Here is a 27676-nt window from a genome sequence, read left to right on the forward strand (position 1 = left end):
GCAGTGTGAAAAAGGTTTCTCTCTCATCATCTTCAACCCCACCACACACTCCATTCCTGAGCCACTGACCATCCCATGTCCCTCCCTGTGACTCAGGGTAAGGACATGGGAATCCTGTGCTCTTCCCTTTCACCATCATCCTTTTTGACATTTAATCACTCCGACACTTCCATTTTGTTCTTTCCTTGTCACCCGCCCATCCCCAGCTCCCTGTCACTTAAAACAATTGAATTCACCGCTATTTCCAATTTCTAAGTTTCGCTAATTGAACTGAAACTAAATCGGTTTCTCTCTTCACAGATATTGCCTGACCTGATGAGAGTCTCCAGCATATTTTATTCATATTTCAGATTTAGAGCATGAATAGAATTTTGCTTTCTGTATCAACTGAAGTTGTGTTTCTTGAATGTCCCGCGCTGTACATTATTATTGTTGATGATCTTATTCTTAAAAACAGTGTGGATTTACTCTGATTCCTGTTATTTTTCTCTCTCTGATCTCCAGTCTGAATGTTAATGATCTCTCAGATTCTTGTGCCGAGGACCTGGCCTCTGCTCTCAGTACAAACCGCTCACTGATAGATCTGAATCTGAGTTACAATAAACTGGGAGATTCCGGAGTGAAACTGCTGTCTGTGGCTCTGAGGAATCCGGACTGTAAAATACAGAAACTGCAGTAAGTAGCAGACTGTCTGAGATTGTGTTTATAATAACTGAATATTCAACAATATAATTTCACCACTGGTATTTGTATAAAAAACACTGCCCATTACTATTGGCGTCAGTTATGAATAAGGAAAATTGCTTTTCCTCTGACTCCTGTTGCTTCTCTCTCTGATCCCTGAGCAATGGGATGTCAGTCCCACAGATCCTTCTGTCGAGGGAGTGGAGGAATAATGTTATGGATCACCCTCTGAGGTCCACTCCTCCTCCTCAGATGTGCACAGCTCTCCCCGGACACAGCATCCATTGACTTGTGAAAAGGGGGAGAGTGAGTGGATGACAGTAAATGGAGGACAGGACATGGTGGTGGAGTCTCGCTGTTAGTAACAGATGTCAGTACAGTAGCGAGAGGTGAACTTGATTCAAATGATCAAGATGCAGAATCAGTTTGGGTAGAGATAAGAATTAGCAAAGTTAAAAGATCACTTGTGGGAATCATTCATAGGCTCCTAACAATATTCAGAATCTCCGACACAGTACACAGGAAAAATAATGGGGTCTTGTAAAAACATTCTGCAATAATCACGGGTGATTTTAACATTCATGGACAAAGATGAACAAAGAGTCATGCAGCACGTAACAGGCCCTTCGGCCCACCAAGCCTGCAGCGACTCCTCATTCTTATTCAGACCCAGTATTTATTGCTCATACGCAGTTTCTATTCCTCTGTTCATCTCCCGTTCATGTTTCTATCAAGATAAACCTTGAACATTGGGAACGTGCCTGCTTCCGTCAACTTCACTGGCTGTGCATTCGAGGCCTCTACCACTCTCTGTGAAAACTTTCCCCGCACGTATCCTCTAAACTTTTCCCCTCTTGCCTTCAAACTGTCCCGTCTTGTAGTTGACCTTTCCACCCTGGGGAAAAGACTCCAACTATCAACCATATATCTGCCTCTATCAGGTCACCCCTCAGCCTCCGTCTTTCCAGTGAAAACAATCCGAGTTTATTCAACTTCTCTTCATACCTTAACCAGACCAGGCAACATCCTTGTAAACCTTCTTTGCACCTTCTCCAAAGCAGCCACATCCTTCTGGTTGTCTGGCGATCAGCATTGCACGCAATATTCCATGTTGAGCCGAACTAAAGTTTAATACAGCTGTAACATAACTTGCCAACTTTTATACTTGATGCCCTGGCCAATGAAGCAAGCATGCTGCATGCCTTGTGGACCAAGTTATCCACCTGTGTTACCACTTTCAGGGATCAGTGGACAAGTACGCACAGATCTATCTGTATGTCAATGCTCCTGTTATTTTTTTCAGACAGGGAAGGCTGGGGGACGACCATGTGGACTTGTATCAAATTATAGAAATAAACCTTTCCTCTTGGTTTTAGGAGACAATAACCAGGGGCATCGATTTAAGGCATTGGGAGGATTTCAGAGGAGAATTGAAGATGGCACAGTGGTTAGCATTGCTGCCTCACAACGTCAGGGACCTTTGTTTAATTCTGGCCTCGGGTGACTGCCTGTGTGGAGCTTGCATGTTCCCCCCATGTGTGCGTGTTTCCGTCAGGTACTCTGTTTTCCTCCCACAGTCCAAAGATGTGTAGGTTAGGTGGATCGACCATGCTAAATTATCATTTCGTGTCCAAAGATATGTAGTTTGTGGATTTGCCATAATAAATGTCCAGTGATAAACAGTTGTGTGGGCCAGGCCTTTTCGGACAGTCAGTGCAGAGTCGATGGCGCGATTGGGCACCTTCTGCGCAGTGGGGATTCTATGGTTCTGTGGAAAAGTTTTTTCACCCAGAGGGTGGTGGGAATCTGGATCTCACTGTCTGAAAGGGTGGTGGAGTCAGGAACACTCGCAACATTTAAGAAGCATTCAGACAAGCACTTGAAATGCCGCAGCAGACAAGGCTATGGAGCAAGTGCTGGTAATGGATTAGAATAGATTGCTGCTTGATGGGTGACACAGACACGATGGGCCGAAGGGCCTCTTTCTGTGCTGAAAAACTCTATAAAGGCCCAGGGGTTGGAAGTTATGAACCAGAACCTGAATTTTCACTGATTCCTGTGATTTCTCTCTCTGTGATCCCAATGCAGTGGAATGTCAATCACACTGATTTTTGTGCCCTGGGTGTAGGGGAATAATGTGATGGTGACTCTATGAGGACCCGTTCACATGCTTACAGGGGGACACACGTCACCCAGTCACACAACCCTTGATTTGTGAGGAAGAGTAAAGAGTGAATGGAGGCAATTGTTAAGATGCAGACCAGAAACTCCAAGGTGTTTTGTGAAGTTAGCCTGGGCCCTCGGTTTTACATTTGATTTTGGCATTGATGAGCATGAGGTGTTTCACTCCAGCTATGAATCAAGTGACCCATGAGGATGCTTTTATCAAACACAGTTTATTTAAGAATGCAGTTAGAATATAACAACAAGAATTAGCATAACCTTTACCAATTGCAAGACTTAAACATGACACAGTATAACTCTTCACAGCGAGCTATCTCTGTTGTTCCAATATAATGCAATACCCACAGACATACACCCTTCTCCATCATCAGTTTGCACAAAAACAAGTATGCTCACGTGTTACCACTTCCGGAGAGCCAACAGACAATTGTTTTCAGAGAAGGATGTCGCCCCCGAACAGCCGAACTGCAGAGAGGTAACCCCAGTCTCTGACAGCTTCCAACACAGCAACACTTAATCAACAAAAACTCCAACTTCAGAGAGGGAAACAGCACTGCTGTTTGTCTGAACTTCAAGCAGCTTCTGAAAGCAGAATTGAAACTAGAATGTTCTGTGAAAAATAGCTGTCCCTCAGTCACATGACATAACCTGTCAATCACCCGCAATCAAGCTCTACTCTGCCATCCCAGGGGGAACACTGAAACAACAGAACACTGCATTAGTTCAGATTAAAATCAACATGATGTCAATTATACTGCTTCAGTAACAATAAAGGAAACCGGCTACAGATAGCACGGTGCCGACAACATAACCTGCATAGAAACATGATTAAAATACAAACTAGAAGCAGGAGTCGGCTATTCGGCCCTTCGAGCCTGCTCCGCCATTCATTTTGTTCATGGTTGATCATCAAATTCAATATCCTTCAATATTCAGCATATTTCTTCAAGACATAGTTTGTGACAAAATGTACATTCCAACATGTCCTTTAGCCGGTTCCATGTGACCGGTGATGGGTACACAAGCTCTATGTGTTGCAGGCACCAGAGAGTCTCCTGTGTCCATCCATTCGACCGCACACTCTCAGCTCCACAACCAGTATCGCAATCAGCGATTTCCCACACTATCTGCTGTTCTCCCAGCTCCAGCGCTGCTAATTCTACGTGTAAGGATTTCAAGATCTGGACGCTGTCAGCATTTTTACTTCATTCCCTGACGTTTCGTGCTCTCTTCTACAGGCACATAAAGTTCCATTGTTACTCTCCCATCAAAGACACAAGCCTCTCCTGGTGAGAACCTGACTGACCACCATGTCTACGCAGGGAAAGCCTCTTGCCTCTGACCATCCCATTCTCACAGTGCTAGAGTTATCTGACTATCTAGAACTCTGCAGAGAGAGGCTGACATGTCTCTGACAGTCGATGCTGCTGTCTGGGCATTGCCTGTGTCTCTGTGGGGATGGCCTTTCTACCATTTCACTTTCATTCTCATTCGACCCCATATGCCTCAGATTATATGCTATAAAATGCTTCACCACCTTGTCAGAACTTGGCATGTTATTCATCCTTTTGCCTCATGCAACCATATAACCCACGCCTACTCAGGTCTCCAGTAATCTCCATCCCGATATACTTGGATTGATGTGGCAGATACTGTCCAGTCCTGAGAGAACAGAAATTTGCTCCAAACTCACGTAGCCTTGGGGAAGAGTACCAAGTGTTGCCAAGTGCATCATTGAATTGAGTTTAACCTTTCTCCTCCCATTCCAGCCCTGTGTTCTTAACCAGGTCTTCCTCACTGGTCTCTCCAGAGCTGCTGCCTATCAAAGTGCTGCCCGTGCCAGCATTTCCTGAACCGGGACTTCCCCTGCAGCAAGTGGTTAAGGGCTGGAGTTCACTGTCTGAGAGTGTGGTGGAGACACGTTCAGTTGAAAATTTCCAAAGGGAATTGGATTATGATCTGAAAAGGAAGATTGTGCAGGGTTACGGGGAGAATTTGGGGGAAGGACACTTAGTAAATTGCTCATTCAGAGAGTCAGTGCAGAGAGCATGGGCCGAATGGTCTCCTTCTGCTCTGTAACAATTCTCTGATTCTATCTGAGAGAGATACCAATGGCCCTTTGTGGAAACTGCCTAAATTACCTAACCCTGTTGACACTGCAACATCACCAGCTTCCAGTTAAAATCTCGATACATTTCCAACCATTATCTTCACAGAATTATTTCGGAGCACCACGAGGCGAAATGTGTCTGCACCGGCTCACCAAACTAGGATTAGGAATTTGTCTCATTCTACTGCCTTCTCCTCGTATCTTTGCACATTGTTTCCTTCGGATGTTCATCGACTGCCTTCTGTTATGCCTCGAATCAGCCTGCCCCAACCACACTTCCAGACTGTACATTCCAGACCCGAACCACTGGCATCGTGAAAAAGGTTTATCTCTCATCATCTTCAACCCCACCACACACTCCATTCCTGAGCCACTGACCATCCCATGTCCCTCCCTGTGACTCAGGGTAAGGACATGGGAATCCTGTGCTCTTCCCTTTCACCATCATCCTTTTTGTCATTTAATCAGTCAGGCACTTCCATTTTGTTCTTTCCTTGTCACCCGCCCATCCCCAGCTCCCTGTCACTTAAAACAATTTAATTCACTGCTACTTCCAAGTTCTAATTTTAGCTAATTGAACTGAAACTAAATCTGTTTCTATTTTCACAGATATTGCCTGACCTGCTGAGAATTCCTAACATATTTTATTCATATTTCAGATTTACAGCATCAATGCTATTTTGCCTTCTGTATGAACTGAAGTTGTGTTTCCTGAATGTCCCGCGCTGTACATTATTATTGTTAATGATCTTATTCTTAAAAACACTGTTGATTTACCCTGATTTCTGTTATTTTCCTCTCTCTGATCTCTAGTCTTTTTCGTAACGATCTCTCAGATTCTTGTGCCGAGGACCTGGCCTCTGCTCTCAGTACAAACCACTCACTGATCGATCTGAATCTGGGTTACAATAAACTGGGAGATTCCGGAGTGAAACTGCTGTCTGTGGCTCTGAGGAATCCGGACTGCAAAATACAGGAACTGCAGTAAGTAGCAGACTGTGAGATTGTGTTTATAATAACTGAATATTCAACAATATAATTTCACCACTGGTATTTGTATAAAAAACACTGCCCATTACTATTGGCGTCAGTTATGAATAAGGAAAATTGCCTTTCTTCTGACTCCTGTTGCTTCTCTCTCTGATCCCTGAGCAATGGGATGACAGTCCCACAAATCTTTGTCGAAAGTGTGGGGGAATAATGTTATGGTTCACCTTTGGAGGTTCTCCCCTCCTCCTCAGATGTGCACAGCTCTCCCCAGACACAGCATCAATTGATTTGTGAAAAGGGGGAGAGTGAGTGGATGACAGTAAATGGAGGACAGGACACGTGGTGGAGCCTGTCTGTTAGTAAAAGGTGTCAGTACAATAGCGAGAGGTGAACTTAGTTCCAATGATCAAGATGCAGAATCAGCTTGGGTAGAGATTAGAATTTACAAGGTTAAAAGGTCACTTGTGGGAATCATTTTTTGGCCCCTGACAATAGTCATCATCTCTGACACTCCACAGGAAAAATAATGGGGTCTTGTAAAAGCATACTGCAATAATCACGGGTGGTTTTAATCTCCATATACAAAGAAACATACAGCACTGTAACAGGCCCACCAAGCCTGTGGCGACTCCTAATCCTTATTCAGACCCAGTACTTACTGCCCATTTGCAGTTTCTATTCCTCTGTTCGTCTCCTGTTTATCTTTCTATAAAGATTCATGTTGGACATTGGTAACATGCCTGCTTCCACCACCTCCATTGGCAGTGCATTCAAGGCATCCACCACCCGCTGTGTGAAAATCTTCCCCACACGTCTCCCCTAAACTTTGCCCCTCTCACCTTCATCCTGTGCCCTCTTGTAGTTGATCACTCCACCCTGGAGAAAAGTCTCTGACTATCCACCATATTGATGCCTCTCATAATGTGCATGCCTCCCTTTTTTTAGTGAAAACAATCTGTTTATACAACCTCTCTTCATAACTTAACCCTCCTTGACCAGGCAACATTCTGGTAAACCTTCTTTACACCCTTTCCAAAGCATCCACATCATTCTGGTCGTGTGGCGAACAGAACTGCAAGAATTATTCAAATGTGGCCAACTAAAGTTTCATACAGCTGTAACATAACTTGCTAACTTTTATACTCTGCCCCGGTCGATGAAGACAAGCATGTTGTCTGCCTTCTTGACCACCTCATCCACCAGTGTTGCCACTTTCAGGGATCTATAGACTTGTACACACAGATCCCTCTGTAAGTCAATGCTCCTGTGGATTCTTCCATTTACTGTATAAATCGCTCAGATTGTCAAAAGTTGAATAGAAGCTTCATTCACAGAATCTATTCAAGCAATTTCTTGGAGAAGCACGTTCCAGTTCCAAACACAAAACAAGCTGTTTTAGACATGGTGATGTGCAAATGTGTGGCGCTTCCAACAAAAATAGATTCCTTTCAGTTGAAAAACAGCAGCAGAAGTGTTCCAGCCGTTGCTAATTCAAGGACTGTATTAGATTAAGCGAAGATGTGGCACCGGGGTTGGCACTGCTGCCTCACAGCGTCAGGGACCCGGATTCATTCCAGCTTTGGACGACTGTTTGTGGAGTTTTCACGTTCTCCCCGTGTCTGTGTGGATTTCCTTCGTCTGCGCCTGTTTCCTCCTATAGTCCAAAAAAACTGTGTCGGTTAGGTGGATTGGCCATGCTAAATTGCCCGTTAGTGTCCAAGATGTGTAGGTTAGGTGGATTAGCGGCGTAAATATGTGGGGTTACAGGAAACCGGGCAACTGCAGATCTATTAGTCTGACATTGATGGTATGGAAATCCTATAATAATCTATAATAAAGGAAGTGATAACAGAACACTTAGAAATTAATGGCAGGATTAGACAGGGCCAACATGGATTTATGAAAGGCTGGCACGGTGACACAGTGGTTATTTAGCATTGTTGCATCCCAGCCAGGGGCCCGGGTTCAATTCCAGCCTTGGGTGACTGTCTGTGTGGAGTTTCTACATTCTCCCCGTGTGTGTGCGTTTCCTCTGGGTGCTCCGGTTTCCTCCCACACTCCAAAGATATGCATGGTAGATGGATTGGCCATGGTAAAATTGCCCTTAGTGTCCCAAGATATGTCGGTTAGGTGGATTAGCCCGAGTAAATTTGTGAGTTTATGGGGAGCGGACCTTGGTAAATTACTCTGTCAGTGTGTCTCGATGGGCCGAATGACGATTCCTACACTAGGGATTCTATAGTTGCATGATTCACACACAAGAGGTTATTAAATAAAATTGGAGCACGTGGGATTGGGAGGAATATACCAGCATGGATTGAGAACTGGTTAGTGGACAGAAACAAGGAGTTGGAATAATTGGGTTATTTTTGGGTTGACAGTCTCTAACTAGTGGAGTACGGCAGGGATCAGTGTTTGGGTCTCAGCTATTCAGAATCTATATCAATGATATGGATGTGGGGATTAAATATAATATTTCCAAATTTGCGAAGAATGGAAAGCTAGGTGAAAATCTGAATTGTGAGGAGGATGCAAAGATGTTTCAAGGGGATGTGGAGAGGCTCAGGGAGCGGCCAAAGGATTGCCAGCTGGACGACAAGGTGGAAAAATATGAGGCTATCTAATTTTGTAGGAAAACAGACATTAAGACGACACCAAAGATATTTTGATGTCCTTGTTCATGAGGCACTGAAAGCTAAGATGTGAACAATTAAGATAACAAATGGTATGTTAGCCATTATTCTAAGAGGATTTGAGTTGAGTAAAAAGATGTCTTCCTGCAATTATATGCAGCCTTGCTGAGATCAACCTGGAGTATTGTGTACAGTTTTGGTCACCTGCCCGAAGCAAAGATGCACTTGGCATGTAAAGAAGGTTCACTAAAATAGGTCCAGGAACAGATGGGTTGTCCTATGAGGAACAAAAACACTTTATTCTCAGGCCTTTAGAAGAATGATAGCTGAACTTATTCAAACCTACACTATTTTACGGGGTTCAATAGGCCAGATGTAGAAAGGATGTTTCCCATTGATGGAGGGTCTGAACCCTGGGAGACAGTCTGAGAATAAGGGGCAGTTATTTAGGCTGAGATGAGGGGTATTTGTTTTCCATTAGAATGCTGGTGAATCAAGGAATGCAGGGATAATGCTGGAAATGGTGTTGAAGCAGAGGATCAGCCATGGTCACATTGAATGATGGAGTGGATTTGAAGGACAGAATGGATGACTCCTGCTCCTGTTTCTTAACGTTCTTACTGCAATAGGAATGGAAGGTAAGAGTAAGAAGGTTTTGCTGCAGCTTTACACGACCTTCATTAGATCACAACTGGAGTAATGTGTATAATGTTGAGCTCTTTACTTAAAAAAGGATAGAATTGTATTGGAACCAGTTCAGAGAAAGTTCACTCGGCTGATTCCTGGGATGGAGAGGTTTATTTTACAAGGAAAATTTGAGCAGATTGGAGTAATATCTATGAAAGTTCAGAAGATTAAAAGGTGATCGCGTTGAGGGGATGAGACAGAGTGGTTGCTGAGAGGCTGTTTCTTCTTGGAAGAGAGACCAGAACAAGGGGACAGATTTTAAAATGTAATTGTCAGTCCCTTAAGACTGAGATGATGAGAAATTTATTTTTTTAGATGGTGGCTGGTCAGTGGAATTCTCTTCCCTAGAGACTTGTCGTGGCGGCAGAGTCATTGAATATATTCAAGGCTGAGTTAATGATTTTGGATTGAGAAGCGAATCAAGGGTTACGGGGAAAAGAGTTGAGACTATAATTAGATCAGCCGTGATGGAGTATACTCGAGGGTCTGAATGGCCTTCTGCAGCTCCTAGTTATTTTGTTCTTATCCCAATACGTCCTTCAGACTGCTCTCTGTGACCAGTGATGGATAAACAAGCTCTATGTTTTGTCCTCACCAGACGCTCTCCTGTGCCCATTCATTAGGCCACCCACTCAACCCATCTCACCAGCAGTAATTACCCACTCTGCCCCCAGGCCTTCCTGATCCAGCACTTCATCGTCCATTGGTGTAAGGATGGCAAGACCTGGATGTCTCCACTCTTCTTCACTCGTTCCCTGATGATGTTTGCTCTCTTTCCAAACACATAAATTGTTACTCACTCATCAAACACGTGCAGTAGCCCAGGGTTGTCCAACGTGTGGACCAAGGGGCGAATGTGACCCTCGAAGCCCCTCAATGCGGCCCCCGGAGCGAGTTTCCAGAATCTCAGTCACACAGTTCAGTTTGAATGGAAGAATCTGCATGGAGCTGCTCCTCCAATCACATCCCGTTTCTTTCCCATGTTTGCTGCTGATAGGTTTTTGAGCCAATCTGCAGCAAATGTGGGAGAGAAACAATTTGTGATTGATGAGAATTAAACTCTAATAATCATCTTTATTTATTACTCATTATTGTGCTCAGCAAGTTGTTTCTTTTGATATCTCATTTTCGTCTTTAATTGAAATTTCTGCTGTGCCAAACTTTATCATTCTGAAATTTACTCATCGGCCCCTTGAGTGAGAAAAACATTGACGTGTGTTTGCCCAGTGAATATGTTGGTCAACCCTGCTCTAGCTATGCTGGTGCCAGCCTAACGGACATGTCTCTGACAGTCAATGCTGCTGCCTTTGCATTGTAAGAGTTTTAACAACACCAGGTTAAAGCCCAACAGGTTTATTTGGTAGCAAATACCATTAGCTTTCGGAGCGCTGCTCCTTCGTCAGATGGAGTGGAAATCTGCTCTCAAACAGGACACCGAGACACAAAATCAAGTTACAGAATACTGATTAGAATGCGAATCCCTACAGCCAACCAGGTCTTAAAGAGACAGATAATGTGAGAGAAGGGAGCATTAAGCACAGGTTACAGAGATGTGTACTGTCTCCAGACAGGACAGCCAGTGACATTCTGCAAGTCCTTTGCCAGTGTCTGGGTGGAGATGTTCTTTCCACAATTTCTCTCTCATCCTTATTCACATATCAGGCTGTGCTGCACACACCGTGGCAGAACACATCAGGACATTGATCCTTTTCCACTCTGTAACCACGTGTCTGAAACCTGCTCACCTCCCAGCAATCTCCATCCAGACTGGCTTGTACCGATGGGATAATTTCCTCCCATCCTGAGGGAACAGGACCTCCCTCTGAGCCTGAGCAGCCGGGAGGAGCCCCTCCAGGGAGGGGGGGGCAAGCCTTGCTCTGCTTTCTGACATTTCAGTCCTTCATTCAATAAGCAGAGCTCCCTCGCTGCTCCCACCAGAGCTGCTGTGTTTGAAAGTCCTGCTGGCTGCCTTTGGAGATTGTGCCAGCATTGCCTGAACCGGGACTGCCCCCTGCCCAGGCTGCCTCAGTGGGCAGCTCCCCCTGCCTGCCAGCCGTTAATTGTCCGCCTCTGACAATATCACCTTCATAAGTCTGCCTATCCTGCCCACACGGACACACCACCCATTTCCAATCCCCATGCTGGGACTTCAGAGCTTCTGGTAAAATCACAGCCATTCTCTTCAACCTCACCACAAACTGCATTCCCAAACCACTGACCATCCCATGTCCCTCCCGAGCCACTCCGAGGAAGGACATGGGGATCCTGTGATTATGGTCCTGTCCCATCATCACTTTTATCATTTAATCTCTCCTGTAATTCCAGTTTGTCCTTTCTTTGTTTCTTCCCCAGCCACCCACCGCTGTCACTTCAAACCTGTCAATTCACTGCCCGTTCCCAGTTCCAATGGAAGCTCAAACTTTACCCCTGTTTCTCTCTTTACAAATATTTACATAACCTGCTGAACATTTCCAGTTTATTTATATTTCATTTTCAGCATTGAGTATTTCCTCATTCTACAGAAATGCAGGTTGTGTTTTTGGAATGTCTGATACAATACATTATTATTGTTATTAACAGTATTATTTAAAACACTGGGGATTGAGCCTGATTCCTGTTATTCCTCTCTCTGGTCTCCAGTCTCAGTGATAACGCTCTGACAGATTCTTGTGCTGAGGAGCTCGTCTCCGCTCTCTGTACAAAACAGTCACTGAGGATTTTGTACCTGGGATCAAACTCCTTCACAGATCAATCTGTCCCTGCTCTCCGCCGCCTCATACTGACCTGCAGGCGTCTGGAATGGATCTCGTGAGTATTTGTGTCAATTTTTAGTGTAACAATTAAAATATAAATGGATTTAAAATATAAATGGGCCTGAATCTTCCAAGCAGCAGCAATGGTAAGTAGATTGCCGGTATGTGTGAAAATTCCCCCAACCTGAAACTGCTGCATATTTCTCCCAGAATCTTCAGCACTGCGACACCGGGAGCTCCACCAGAGCAGACAAGAGCCGGGGAAGAGAGAGCACACACCCTATTTACAGCACAGTGACCCCGGGGAGCTCCATCAGAGCAGAGTCGGGGAAGAGAGAGCACACACCCTATTTACAGCACAGTGACCCCGGGGAGCTCCATCAGAGCAGACAAGAGCCGGGGAAGAGAGAGCACACACCCTATTTACAGCACAGTGACCCCGGGGAGCTCCATCAGAGCAGACAAGAGCCGGGGAAGAGAGAGCACACACCCTATTTACAGCACAGTGACCCCGGGGAGCTCCATCAGAGCAGACAAGAGCCGGGGAAGAGAGAGCACACACCCTATTTACAGCACAGTGACCCCGGGGAGCTCCATCAGAGCAGACAAGAGCCGGGGAAGAGAGAGCACACACCCTATTTACAGCACAGTGACCCCGGGGAGCTCCATCAGAGCAGACAAGAGCCGGGGAAGAGAGAGCACACACCCTATTTACAGCACAGTGACCCCGGGGAGCTCCCTCAGAGCAGAGTCGGGGAAGAGAGAGCACACACCCTGTTTACAGCACAGTGACCCCGGGGAGCTCCATCAGAGCAGAGTCGAGGAAGAGAGAGCACACACCCTATTTACAGCACAGTGACTCCAAGGAACTCCATCAGAGCACAGTCCTGGAAGAGAGAGAGCACACACCCTATTTACAGCACAGTGACCCCGGGGAGCTCCATCAGAGCACAGTCCTGGAAGAGAGAGAGCACACACCCTATTTACAGCACAGTGACCCCGGGGAGCTCCAGCAGAGCAGAGTGGAGTTGCGGTAGAGCGAGCACACCTTATTTACAGCACAGTGACCCCGGGGAGCTCCATAACAAAGAACAAAGAACAATACAGCACAGGAACAGGCCCTTCGGCCCTCCAAGCCCGCGCCGCTCCCCGGTCCAGGATTGAATCCTGAATCCAGGATCCCCGCCCAATTTTCCAGCCTATCTACATACCAATATCCTATCCACCGAGCTGTCCCTCACAGCTACGATGCTTTGTTCATTACAACCTATTAACTCACCCCCACCCCCCCATTCCAGACCATGTGATCGCCAGGGAGAGGCGAAAACCCAGAATGAAAAACCCCAGGGCCAATATGGGGAAAAAAAAATCTGGGAAATTCCTCTCCGACCCCCTGAGGCGATCGAAACGAGTCCAGGAGATCACAATGGCCCTGATCGGAAAATGCTTCCCAACCCTAGTCATTTCCACTTCCACGAACACCATATGAATTCCCTGCCCCCGAGACAGGTTCCCAACTATCCGCAGTCTCGCTCTGTACTGGCACCAGCAAGATGATCATAGAATGAAGCCTTGAAACGAGAAACAAGGAACAATTAGCCCGCGCCGCTCCCTGGTCCAAACTAGACCACTCTTTTGTATCCCTCCATTCCCACTCCGTTCATATAGCTGTCTAGATAAGTCTTAAACGTTCCCAGTGTGTCCGCCTCCACCACCTTGCCCGGCAACACATTCCAGGCCCCCACGACCCTCTGTGTGAAATATGTCCTTCTGATATCTGTGTTAAACCTCCCCCCCCCTTCACCTTGAACCTATGACCCCTCGTGAACGTCACCACCGACCCGGGGAAAAGCTTCCCACCGTTCACCCTATCTATGCCTTTCATAATTTTATACACCTCTATTAAGTCTCCCCTCATCCTCCGTCTTTCCAAGGAGAACAACCCCAGTTTCCCCAATCTCTCCTCATAACCAAGCCCCTCCATACCAGGCAACATCCTGGTAAACCTCCTCTGTACTCTCTCCAAAGCCTCCACGTCCTTCTGGTAGTGTGGCGACCAGAACTGGACGCAGTATTCCAAATGCGGCCGAACCAACGTTCTATACATCTGCAACATCAGACCCCAACTTTTATACTCTATGCCCCGTCCTATAAAGGCAAGCATGCCATATGCCTTCTTCACCACCTTCTCCACCTGTGACGTCACCTTCAAAGATCTGTGGACTTGCACACCCAGGTCCCTCTGCGTCTCTACACCCTTTATGGTTCTTCCATTTATCGTGTAGCTCCTCCCTACATTATTCCCACCAAAATGCACCACTTCGCATTTATCAGGATTGAACTCCATCTGCCATTTCCTTGCCCAAATTTCCAGCCTATCTATATCCTTCTGTAACCTCTGACAATGTTCCTCACTATCTGCAAGTCCTGCCAGTTTTGTGTCGTCCGCAAACTTACTGATCACCCCAGTTACTCCTTCTTCCAGATCATTTATATAAATCACAAACAGCAGAGGTCCCAATACAGAGCCCTGCGGTACACCACTAGTCACAGGCCTCCAGCCGGAAAAAGACCCTTCCACTACCACCCTCTGTCTTCTATGACCAAGCCAGTTCTCCACCCATCTAGCCACCTCCCCCTTTATCCCATGGGATCCAACCTTTTTCACTCGCCTACCATGAGGGACTTTGTCAAACGCTTTACTAAAGTCCATATAGACAACATCCACGGCCCTTCCTTCGTCAACCATTTTGGTCACTTCTTCAAAAAACACCACCAGGTTAGTGAGGCATGACCTCCCTCTCACAAAACCATGCTGACTATCGTTAATGAGTTTATTCCTTTCTAAATGCGCATACATCCTATCTTTAAGAATCTTCTCCAACAACTTCCCCACCACGGACGTCAAGCTCACCGGCCTATAATTACCCGGGTTATCCTTCCTACCCTTCTTAAATAACGGGACCACATTGGCTCTCCTCCAATCCTCTGGGACCTCACCTGTGTCCAGTGACGAGACAAAGATTTGCGTCAGAGGCCCAACGATTTCACCTCTCGTCTCCCTGAGCAGCCTTGGATAGATTCCATCAGGCCCTGGGGATTTGTCAGTCTTTATATTCTCTAACAAACCTAACACTTCCTCCTTTGTAATGGAGATTTTCTCCAACGGTTCAACACTCCCCTCCGAGACACTCCCAGTCAACACATCCCTCTCCTTTGTGAATACCGACGCAAAGTATTCATTTAGGATCTCCCCTACCTCTTTGGGCTCCAAGCATAAGTCCCCACTTTTGTCCCTGAGAGGTCCGATTTTTTCCCTAACAACCCTTTTGTTCCTAACGTATGAATAAAATGCCTTGGGATTCTCCTTAATCCTGTCTGCCAAGAATATTTCGTGACCCCTTTTTGCTCTTCTAATTCCCCGTTTGAGTATTTTTCTACTTTCATTGTACTCCTCCAGAGCTCCCTCCGTTTTTAGCTGATTGGACCTAACATACGCCTCTCTTTTCCTTTTGACCAGTCCCTCAATTTCCCTGCTTATCCACGGTTCTCTAATCCTACCCTTCCTATCCTTCTTTTTTACAGGCACATGCTTGTCCTGTAGCCCTAACAACCGTTCCTTAAAAGACTGCCACATACCAGATGTGGATTTACCCTCAATCAGCCTCTCCCAATCAAGAGCTGCCAATTTCTGCCTGATCCCAATAAAGTTAGCCTTCCCCCAATCCAACACCTTACCCTTGGGACACCACTCATCCTTTTCCATCACTATCCTAAAGCTAACAGAATTGTGGTCACTATTTGCCACATGTTCCCCAACCAAAACTTTGAAGACCTGACCGGGCTCATTCCCCAGTACCAGGTCCAGTATAGCCCCCTCTCTAGTCGGGCTGTCCACATATTGTTCCAACGAACCCTCCTGTACACATTTTACAAATTCCTCCCCATCCAGAGTCCCTGCCCTCAGCGATTTCCAGTCTATACCAGGGAAATTGAAGTCTCCCACTACAACAATCCTATATTTCCTGCACCTATCCAGTATCTCCTGACATATCCATTCATCCACTTCCCTTGGGCTGTTGGGGGGCCTGTAGTACACCCCCAACATAGTGACTGCGCCTTTCCTGTTTCTAAGCTCCACCCAGAGTGACTCGCTACACGACTCCTCCGAATTGTCCTCCCTCTGCACCGCTGTAATATGCTCTCCAACCAATACCGCTACTCCCCCACCTCTTTTGGCCCTTCCTCTGTCTTGCCTAAAACACTTGTACCCTGGAATATTCAGCTGCCAGTCCTGTCCCTCTTTCAACCAAGTCTCTGTCACCGCAACCACATCCAAATTCCTCGTGCGCATTAAGGCCCCAAGTTCGTCTGTTTTACCTGCTACGCTCCTTGCATTGAAGTATAAGCACTCCAGACCCCCAGGCTCAGTGAGGTCATCCTCCCCCAGGGTGCTCTTCTTCTTTGCCAGCCTTGTCCCAGCCCCAAGCTCGTCCCCAGCCACCACACTTATAGACCTAATAGTTTGATCCCCACCCCCCTGCCACACTAGTTTAAACCCCCCCGAACTGCATTAGCAAAGCTCCCAGCCAGGATATTTGTGCCCTTCCAACTTAGTTGTGACCCCTCCCTCTTGTACAGGTGTACTAAGTGTTAGTTGATTGGGGGAGTGAATGTGTTGATGTGTCGCTGGATGAATGGTTCGTCAGGGAGCTGAGGAGAGGTTCAAGGATTAGTTCTGGGTGTCGGGAGGGTGGTCGAGTTGTATTGTGTTGGGTTGGAGGGTTAATCAGCAGTTTGGATGGTGGCTGGGAGTTGGTAATGTTGGGTGTCTCGTTAGATTTGGTTGCGTGGTCGGAGGTTGGGATTGGTTAATAGCTTTGGAGAGTAGTGGGTTGGGGTTGCTTCTTGAGCAATCCGTTTAAGTCAGAGATATAGTCAAGAATGTATTCAAGACGCGGCTGGATACAGCACTTGGGGCGAACAGGATCAAAGGTTATGGGGAGAAAGCAGGATTAGGCTATTGAGTTGGACGATCAGCCATGATTGTGATGGATGGTGGAGTAGGCTTAAAGGGCCAAATGGCCGCCTCCTGCTCCTATCTTCCATGTTTCTGTGTCAGGTCAGGAGAGGTTGGGACGGATGAGGCCAAGTTGGGAGGTTTAGTCAGATTTGTTCAAGGGCTAGTGGGAGGTAGTCGGGCTGGAGGGGAGGTAGTGATGATTTACGGGAGTGATAGCCTGTCAGGGGGAGATACCAGCAGTAGCCAGGCCTGTGACACCACAGCTGGTTCTGCTGTGGGACAGGGTCGGGCAAAGAGCAAGCGAGCAGTAGTAATAGGGGACTCGCTAGTTAGAGGCACAGACAGGCGTTTCTGTGGCTGCAATCGAGACTCCAGGGTGGTGTGTTGCCTCCCTGGTGCCAGGGTCAAGGACGTCTCTGAGCGATTGCAGGACATTCTGAAGGGGGAGGGTGAGCAGCCAGAGGTCGTTGTACATATTGGTACCAGCGACATCTGGAGGAAAAGGGATGAGGTCCTGAAATGTGAATACAGAGAGTTAGGCAGAAGGCTAACGTGTAGGACCTCGAAGGTAGTAATTTCAGGACTACTATCGGTACCACGTGCTAGTGAGAGTAGGAATAGGAGGATTAGGCAGATGAATGACTGGCTTGAGAGCTGGGGCAGGGATTTAGATTTTTGGATCATTTTGGGATCTTTTCTGGGGAAGGGCTGATCTGTTCAAGAGGGATGGGTTACATTTGAACTGGAGGGGACTAACATCCTGGCGGGGAGATTTGCTCGAGCAGCTCGGGAGCGTTTAAACTAGTTTGGCAGGGGGGTGGGATCCAAAGCAGTAGGGAGACAGAAGAGAAGTTTGAGGACAGCACGGAAGTTAAAGAGAGCACATTAATTAGTAAAGGCAGTGTCAGTAATCCTAGTATCAGACAGAAGCAAGACAGAGCAAGGGAAGTCCAGATTAAACTGCATTTATTTCAATGCAAGAGGCCTGACGGGCAAGGCAGATGAACTCAGGGCATTGATGGGTACGTGGGACTGGGATATTATAGCAATTACTGAAATATGGCTAAGGGAGGGACAGGACTGGCAGCTCAATGTTCCAGGGTACAGATGCTATAGGAAAGATAGAACAGGAGGTAAGAGAGGAGAGGGAGTTGCACTTTTGATTAGGGAAAGCATCACGGCCGTACTGAGAGGGGATATATCCGAGGGTTCGGCCACTGAGTCTATATGGGTGGAACTGAGAAATAAGAAGGGGGAAATTACTTTGATAGGGTTGTACTATAGGCCCCCAAATAGTCAGCGGGAAATTGAGGAGCAAATATGTAAGGAGATGACAGATAGCTCCAAGAAAAATAGGGTGGTAATAGTCAGAGATTTTAATTTTCCCAACATTGACTGGGACAGCCATAGTATTAGAGGGTTGGATGGAGAGAAATTTGTTGAGTGTATTCAGGAGGAATTTCTCATTCAGTATGTGGATGGCCCGACGAGAGAGGGGGCAAAACTTGACCTCCTCTTGGGAAATAAGAAGGGCAGGTGACAGAAGTGTGAGTGAGGGATCACTTTGGGACCAGTGACCATAATTCTATTAGTTTTAAGATAGCGATGGAGAATTATAGGTCTGTCCCAAAAGTTAATATTCTAAACTGGGACAAGGCCAATTTTGATGGTATCAGGCAGGAACTTTCAAAAGTTAATTGGGGGAGTCTGTGGGAAGGAAGAGGGACGTCTGGTAAGTGGCATGCTTTCAAAAGTGTGTTAACCAGGGTTCAGGGTAAACACATTCCTCTTCGAGTGAAGGGCAAGGCTGGCAGAAGTCGGGAACCCTGGATAACTCGGGATATTGAGGCCCTGGTCAAGATGAAGAAGAAAGAGGTACATGACATGCATAGGCAGCTGGGATCAAGTGAATCTCTTGAGTATCGGGGGTGTAGGAGTAGAGTTAAGAGAGAAATCAGGAGGACACAAAATTGTTTTGGCAGATAAGGCAAAGGAGAATCCAAAGTGCTTCTACAAATACATAAAGGGCAAAAGAGTAACAAGGGAGAGAGTAGGGCCTCTTAAGGATCAACAAGAGATGGTTGAGATCCTAAATGAATATTTCTCATCAGTATTTACTTTTGAGAAAAGCATGGATGTTAGGGATCTTGGGGAAATAAATATTGATGTCTTGAGCAGTGTACATATTACAGAGAAGGAGGTGCTGGAAGCCTTAAAGCGCATCAAGGTAGATAAATCTGCGGGACCTGATGAGATATATCCCAGGACGTTGTGGGAGGCTAGGGAGGAAATTGCGGGTCCCCTAGTCGAGTTATTTGAATCATCGATAGTCATGGGTGAGCTGCCTGAAGATTGGAGAGTGGTAAATGTTGTGACTTTGTTTAAAAAAGGCTGCAGGGAAAAGCCTGGAAACTACAGGCCCTCACTGGTCTGTGGTGGGTAAATTATTGGAAGATTATTTTGAGGGACAGGATCTACAGGCATTTGGAGGTGCAAGGACTGATTAGGGACAGTCAGCTTGGCTTTGTGAGTGAAAAATCATGTCTCAAATTTAATTGAGCTTTTGAAGGAGTAACCAAGAAGATAGCATGAGGGCAGTACAGTTGATGTTGTCTACACGGACTTTAGCAAGGCCTTTGACAAGGTACCGCATGGTAGGTTGTTGCATTAGGTTAAATCTCTCGGAATCCAGGGTGAGGTATCTAAATGGATACAAAATTGGCTCCTTGACAGAAGCCAGAGGGTGGTTGTCGAGAGTTGTTTTTCAAACTGGAGGCCTGTGACCAGCGTTGTGCCCTCAGGGATCAGTGCTGGGCCCACTGTTATTTGTCATTTATACTAATCATTTGGATGAGAATATAGGAGGCATGGTTAGTAAGTTTGCAGATGACACCAAGATTGGTGGCATGGTGGACAGTGAGGAAGGTTATCTCCAATTGCAACGGGATCTTGATCAATTGGGCCAGTGGGCTGATGAATGGCAGATGGAGTTCAATTTAGACAAATGCGAGGTAATGCATTTTGGTAGATTGAACCAGGGCAGGACTTACTCAGTTAATGGTAGGGCGTTGGGGAGAGTTACAGAATAAAAAGATCTCGGGGTACATGTTCATAGGTCCTTGAAAGTGGAGTCACAGGTGGACAGAGTGGTGAAGAAGGCATTCAGCATGCTTGGTTTCATCGGTCAGAACATTGAATGCAGGAGTTGGGACGTCTTGTTAAAGTTGTACAAGACATTGGCAAGGCCACACTTGGAATACTGTGTGCAATTCTGGTCACCCTATTATGGAAAGGATATTATTAAACTAGAAAGAATGCAGAAAAGATTTACTAGGATACTACTGGGACTTGATGGATTGAGTTATAAGGAGAGGCTAATAGATTGGGACTTTTTTCCTTGGAGCGTAAGGGGCTGAGGGGTGACCTTATAGAGGTCTATAAAATAATGAGGGGCTTAGATCAGATAGATAGTCAATATCTTTTCCCAAAGGTAGGGAGTCTAAAACTAGAGGGCATAGCTTTAAGGTGAGAGGGGAGAGATACAAAAGAGTCCAGAGGGGCAATTTTTTTCACAGAGATGGCGAGTGTCTGGACCAAGCTGCCAAAGTTAGTGGTAGAGGTGGGTACAATTTTATCTTTTAAAAAACATTTAGATACATGGGTATGATGGGTATAGAGGGATATGGGCCAAATGCGGGCAATTGGTATTAGCCTAGGGGTTTAAAAAAAAGGGTGGCATGGACAAGTTGGGCCAAAGGGCCTGTTTCCATGCTGTAAACCTCTGTGACTCTATGAGTGGGTCTAGTCAGATTGTGGGAGGTGTTGTTTGGGGATCAGTGGGAAGTGATTGGGGGACTCGGTTGTGCTATTCAGGTATTAGCCCAGGTGGTGAGCTGTCTAACATTACCTGAGTAACTATCCAGGTAAATTTTGTGGATCTGTCCCAAGTATCTGACTCTAACTGCAGCAGGGGAGTTCCCCAATAGTAGTTAATACCTCTGGGACAATTCCCAGGTAGATCAGTGCGTCAGGACATCCACAGGGTCCCAATGCTCATCTTCGGATGTGTGTCTGGTCTCTGGCGATCCAGAGACCAGAAGATTTGTCCCATTAACTCCAGTCTCCTGTTATTTACTCTGTTGTTCAATCTGTTTAGTTCCTGTTTCATCTTTACTGTTTCAGGCTGCAGCAAAATCAGTTCAGTCCAAATGGAGAGACACACCTGGAGTCGCTGCGGGGGTCCAGACGGGGACTGAGTGTGTTCGTGTGAACATTTCAATCTATAAACATTACTGCTCCACCGGTTACAGTGAAATCCTGAATTGTGAAGATCTTCGACAGCTCCTTCCAAACCCTTCATTCCTGCCCCTCTCCCTCCCTATTCCATCAGCCCCTCCAGCCTGGCACTGATTTCCCTGCTTACCTGGTTTCCCAGCTGGAAAACTGTTGTAGTTTTAGTCTCCACATTGAAGGAAAGATTGCTGCAAACCATTGTTTAAGCAGCAATGTGTTGTCAGTGTTCTCAGCAACAGAGTCTTCGACCTCCTTTCAAAATGGAGCAGCAGAGATCATTCTCCAGAGAGAGAACAGTGTGTGTGTGATTCTGACAGTACCCAGCAGAGGGCAGATTGGTCAATCTTGTCAGAGTTTCCTCTCTGTCTCTGTGAATGAATTAAAGGCTCCACCAGTCTCTCCTCAAAACCTCTTTCACTATCTGGTGATTAAAGTGACACAATGCCACCATCTGCTGGCGGCTCACAGCTACTGCAGGCGCTGCTCTCTGTGAGCCTCAGACAAGTTCAGTCAGTCCCATGTCTGCATCTGGGAACCGGTTACTGTAGTGTGAATATTGAACAATATTGACAGGGATTGGAGTTTGCAGCAGGAACCCTGGCTGGTGAATTAACCCTTTTATCACCAGACACTGTACATGAACTCTGTTTCCTCATTCCCTCTGGGAGATATTGTCTGGAGATTGTAGTTGGGGATGATCTCAGACTGTAATGTGTACACTTGGTGCAGTTATCAGACACTAATCCCATTCAGAATGGGAGTGGGTAAACTGTGCTGCACTCTGTAATTCCTGTGTCAGACATTGTCAGTGTTTAATCTTACACAGGGGATCTTGCTAACGGTTCTATTAATGTTTCCAAGATAATTGTCTCAATCTCACAGACTGATTCTCTGAAAATTGGAAATACAAACATTTTGAGACACAATTACAACCTTTAATCACATTTTGTCCGTGTTCGAACAGAAAATAATTTCCAAACACACTATTCCCCTTTTGCAGCTCTTGCTTTACAATTCCACAGGTTTCGGTGATACAGAGAGCAGCTCCATTGGAATCCAAATGCTCTCATTCCACTCTCGCCCCCCGTTTACCCTGCCAATTATCACCCTCAACAAAAGCTCCCACATATTTATCTGGGATAGTTTCAGTGTTGACTCTGGTGAAGCAGGGTTTCCATTCCTTAACCCACAACACACACACACACGGTAAATGTTACTTCAATTATTTCTGGAACTGTTAAAATCCCGAATGCACAGGTTGATTAAAGTGATTCCAATCCAAAGGTGGAATGTGTTTCTGATTTATAATCTCAATCACACAGAGACACTGACATCCCCACACAAAAACACACAATCACAAGCACAATGTATGATTTATTTTGGATTATCCCAAAGATCTCAGGAGAGATGCATGCTGTCAGATATTACCATTATTTATCAAACTGTTTATTTTACCATGACAGATATTACCTGGTGTTTGTCAGATTGTTGCTTTTCATCCATCTACAGTTGCAGATGCCGGCGCTGAAAAGTGGGTAGATATTCTATACCATTAAAAGCATCACATTGAATCGGGGAAATTCTTCAAAGACTATGAATTAATCACTTTCAAATTAGTATCATTTCTTCAGAACAAACTATTCATATCATCTATTATTGCAATTTAAACTAACGTTATTGTGTTGTCTGGTCTGTGCTAGTTTTAACTGAATACTGCTCAGTATGTGACATGATCCATGTTATTGAGTCGAGGGTTATTTCGGGTTAATGCTGCTGCTCTGTAATTGTAATGAATATTCCTAATTTTATCATCTGTAGAACTAGTTATTTGCAATTAAATGCTTATTGGTAAATTAGTTAAATGCTAATTGGGAATCTTTGGAATGCTGAAACTAATACGTACACAAGCTAATAAAGAGCGCGGAACTAGTATAAATACTGTAGCTAACAGTGAGTGTGAAACTGAAAAGACCTCAAGACCTCAGGCCTCAATTCAACGTCTAATCTCAGGGGGCCCTTAGAATGTCCTTTTGTATTTGCTTCATTCCCGAACAGTGTCAGTGCTGAAGTGGGAGAACTCGATGGTTAAAAAAAATTCTTTTTATTCAGGATGTGATTGTGGGTTTTCCTGCTCTCTCTCTCTCTCTCTCTCTCTCTCTCTCTTCCCCCCCCCCCCCCCCCCCCCCCATCGTTCTCCTTTGATTGTGAGTTATTATATGAGAGACAGAGAAATGGCAAATGGAGGGTAACAGTGAGAGGGGGGAAACAGGAGGGTAACAGAGTAGTTTGCTTGTGGGATCTTGCTGTGTGTATTTTCCCTGCAGCCGATCTTGCTGGGAGACCGTGGCTCCGCTCCCCATATTCAGTGCACTGATAACTGACTGTGATGCTTCCATCTCCCACCACTGCCCCCAGCCTCATTTCTCAATGAATCAGTGATCAACACAAACAGAGGTCACAGGGTGACACGATTTAAAATGGTCAGATAGAAACCTTTCAGAGAGCATTTCAATCCAGATTCATCTCAGAGAGAGAGAGGGAGGAGGGCGATGGGTACGTACAGAGATAGGTGGAGATAAACAGGCAGAGAGCAGAGAGATAGATCATCAAGTGCAGGAGAGAGAGAGGAGGGGGGTGGATAGGGACAGCTGGTGGAGGTAACAAAGAGAGGGAAACAGGAGTGACTGCGCCAAAAGTGGAAGGTTCCCTGTTCATGTCAAATGTACAAAGAGCAACAAACCTGGAGTGACTTGTCATTATTTTAACTGGGGAGGGAGGGAGGGAGAGAGAGGGAGGGATGTGGTCCCTCATTGCCCACTCGCTTTACCGAAACCCACACTTAAATATCACGTTGTTACTGGACATGTTCAGACTGTGTGTGTGTGTGGGATCTTGCTGTGCGTTCATGCTCTGTGTCTCATCCCCGCCACATATTCTTCACACTGCATCAGTGTCCACATTTTAAACATAAAAGATTGAGGGAAAGGAGGGTGGGATATCGAGAGGAACAGGGTAAGGCAGAGCTGTAGAGAGGCTGTTCCGATCGAGTTCTCACAAGGGCCTGGAATGAAAAAGGCTGCGATTGGGACCCGGTTTAATTGGACAGTGCCTGTGTTTTACTCTCAGTAATGTCACGGTGCTGTGTGAGAGCCCAGGGCAGCGCTTCAATCTACTTTTACTGAGTTTCTCTTTGTAACATTCTCAGTCTCCCTCTCTCACTCGGGAGGGAGAGGGAGCTGAAATTCACATTTCTGAGCCTGGGGAAAGGCTTGTTCTCCATCCCCGAGTCCTACTTGTGTTTTTAGACAGGGTGGTGGGATTTGTGGATGGAAAGGGTTGTTCAGTTTCACTAGGGGTGAGGGAGGGGGGTTGCGGTGGGACAGGGACTTGCTCTTTGTACCTGAGGTATAATGCAGCTTTTCTGACTAGGCTTCAATTCCGAGCCTGTGTGACTAGGCCTCAATTCAAGGCCTGCGTGACTAGACCTCAATTCAAGGCCTGTGTGACAAGGCCTCAATACAAGTCCTATGTTACGAGGCCTCAATTCAAGGCCAGTGTGACGAGGCTTCAATTCAAGGCCTGTGTGACTAGTTCTCAATTCAAGTTCTGTGTGACTCGGCCTCATAGAACATAGAACATTACTACGCAGTACAGGCCCTTCGGCCCTCGATGTTGTGCCGACCAGTGAAACCAATCTCAAGCCCATCTAACCTACACTATTCCAACATCATCCATATGTTTATCCAATTACCATTTAAATGCCCTTAATGTTGGCAAGTCCACTACTACTCCAGGCAGGGCATTCCACGCCCTTACTACTCTCTGAGTGAAGACCCTACCTCTCACATCTGTCCTATATCTATCACCCCTGAATTTGAAGCTATGTCCCCTCGTGCTAGTTATCACCATCCGAGGAAAAAGGCTCTCACTATCCAAACTATCTAATCCTCTGAACATCTTGTATGCGTCTATTAAGTCACCTCTTAACCTTCTCTCCAACGAAAACAACCTCAAGTCCCTCAGCCTTTCCTCATAAGACCTTCCCACCATACCAGGCAATCTCCTCTGCATCCTTTCCAATGCTTCCACATCCTTCCTATAATGCGGCGACCAGAACTGTACACAATACTCCAAGTGCGGCCGCACCAGAGTTTTGTACAGCTGCAACATGACCTCCTGGTTCCAAAACTCAATCCCTCTACCAATAAAAGCTACACTAAGTACGCCTTCTTAACAACCCTATCAACCTGGGTGCTAACTTTCAGGGATCTAAGCATAATGACACCGAGATCTCTCTGTTCATCCACACTACCAAGGATCTTACCATTAGCCCAGTACTCTGTAATCCTGTTACTCCTTCCAAAGTGAATCACCTCACACTTTTCCACATTGAACTGCATTTGCCACCTCTCAGGCCCAGCACTGCAACTTATCTATGTCCCTCTGTAACCTGCAACAACCTTCTGCACTGTCCACAACTCCACCGACTTTATTGTCATCCACAAATTTATTAACCCATCCTCTACGCCCTCATCCAGGTCATTTTTAAAAATGACAAACATCAGTGACCCCAAAACAGATCCTTGCGGGACACCACTAGTAACTGAACTCCAAGATGAACATTTCCCATCAACCACCACCCTCTGTCTTCTTACAGCTTGCCAATTCCTGATCCAAAGCGCTAAATCACCTTCAATCCCATGCCTCCGTATCTTCTGCAATGGCTTACTGTGGAGAACCTCATCAAATGTTTTACTGAAATCCATATACACCACATCAACTGCTTTACCCTTATCCACCTCTTTGGTCTCCTTCTCAATTCAAGGTCAGTGTGACTAGGCCTCAATTCAAGTTCTCTGTGACTAGACCTCAATACAAAACCTGCAGACTAGGCCTCAGTTTAAGGCCTGTATGACTAGGCTTCAATTCAAGTTGGGTGTTACTAGGCCTCAATTCAAGGCCTGTGTGACGAGGCCTCAATTCCAGTTGTATGTGACAAGTCCTCAAGTCAAGGCCTATGTGACTAGGCCTCAATTCAAAGCCTGTGATCCATTGTGATGCATTGTGCCATCCATTGTGATCATGGCTGGTCATGGTTTCCTCTGGGTGCTCCGGTTCCCTCCCACAGTCAAAAGATGTGAGGGTTAGGTGAATTGGCCATGACAAATTGACCCTAGTTTCAGTGGGATCAGCAGGGTGAGTGTGAGGTGTTATGGGATAGGGTGGGACTGTTGTCGGCGCAGGCTCGATGGGCTGAATGGTCTCCTCCTGTTCTTATTTGCCACATTTTCCTTGTGAAGAAAGTCAGAAGAGGTTGTCGTCGGATCGATTTTTCCAAAACACAGATCCTTTAAGGCAGAACCAAACAAAGAGAAAAAAAACAGGGAGAAAAGCAGTCTGCTTCTTAGCTTGCAGGTAAACTGCTTCCAAAAACGTAGCTGAAAGCCCAAAGGAAAAGAACCCTATCACCCGACTGCCACAGCTTAGCTGCAGCCCCCCAATGACATCACTGAAGCTGTAAGCTGGTGGCATTTACATTGCTTTAATGTACACTCACATGAAAATGTCCAAGCAGAGAGTTCCCATTAGATGCAATTGTACTGTTCTAAAAGTGTTTGTGATTTGCAGTGATTGAAGGGGGAGGGGTCTGGAATGGGGGCTCTTCGGTGAGACTGCAATTAAGGTTGCTGCAACTGAAAGATACCTTTATACTGACAAAGACCCTGAAACTAATGGGGGCCCTGAATCTAATGGGCAGAAAATCGAACATAGACACTGAAATATTGTTAACGCATACCAACATAAACAGATCCTCCAATTCTAAAAGTTCGAGAATTTGGAATTCTAAAAATTCCAAAAAAAGGTTGGATCCCATGGGATAAAGGGGGAGGTGGCTAGATGGGTGGAGAACTGGCTTGGTCATAGAAGACAGAGGGTGGTAGTGGAAGGGTCTTTTTCCGGCTGGAGGCCTGTGACTAGTGGTGTACCGCAGGGCTCTGTATTGGGACCTCTGCTGTTTGTGATTTATATAAATGATCTGGAAGAAGGAGTAACTGGGGTGATCAGTAAGTTTGCGGACGACACAAAACTGGCAGGACTTGCAGATAGTGAGGAACATTGTCAGAGGCTACAGAAGGATATAGATAGGCTGGAAATTTGGGCAAGGAAATGGCAGATGGAGTTCAATCCTGATAAATGCGAAGTGATGCATTTTGGTGGGAATAATGTAGGGAGGAGCTACACGATAAATGGAAGAACCATAAAGGGTGTAGAGACGCAGAGGGACCTGGGTGTGCAAGTCCACAGATCTTTGAAGGTG

At 45.9% G+C, this 27676-nt stretch overlaps 1 protein-coding gene across 5 annotated transcripts in view; it reads left to right on the top strand.

The window, feature by feature from the left end:
* Positions 1–23212, top strand: part of LOC144486545 (NACHT, LRR and PYD domains-containing protein 3-like) — an 83817-nt gene extending 60605 nt beyond the window's left edge. For 3 of the 5 annotated variants that reach the window (XM_078204595.1, XM_078204596.1, XM_078204597.1), the window contains 4 exons: positions 505–675; positions 5792–5962; positions 11929–12096; positions 21247–23212. In XM_078204595.1, coding sequence (XP_078060721.1) covers positions 505–675; positions 5792–5962; positions 11929–12096; positions 21247–21334 — 598 coding nt within the window. In that variant the 3' untranslated portion in view covers positions 21335–23212. Of the gene's footprint in view, positions 1–504; positions 676–5791; positions 5963–11928; positions 12097–21246 lie in introns of those variants that run through there. The other 2 variants (XR_013496279.1, XM_078204598.1) reach the window with 2 other exon arrangements.
* Positions 23213–27676: the final 4464 nt, after the last annotated feature.

This window comes from Mustelus asterias, unplaced genomic scaffold (genome assembly GCF_964213995.1).
Source record: "Mustelus asterias unplaced genomic scaffold, sMusAst1.hap1.1 HAP1_SCAFFOLD_389, whole genome shotgun sequence".
NCBI classification, from domain to species: Eukaryota; Metazoa; Chordata; class Chondrichthyes; order Carcharhiniformes; family Triakidae; genus Mustelus; species Mustelus asterias.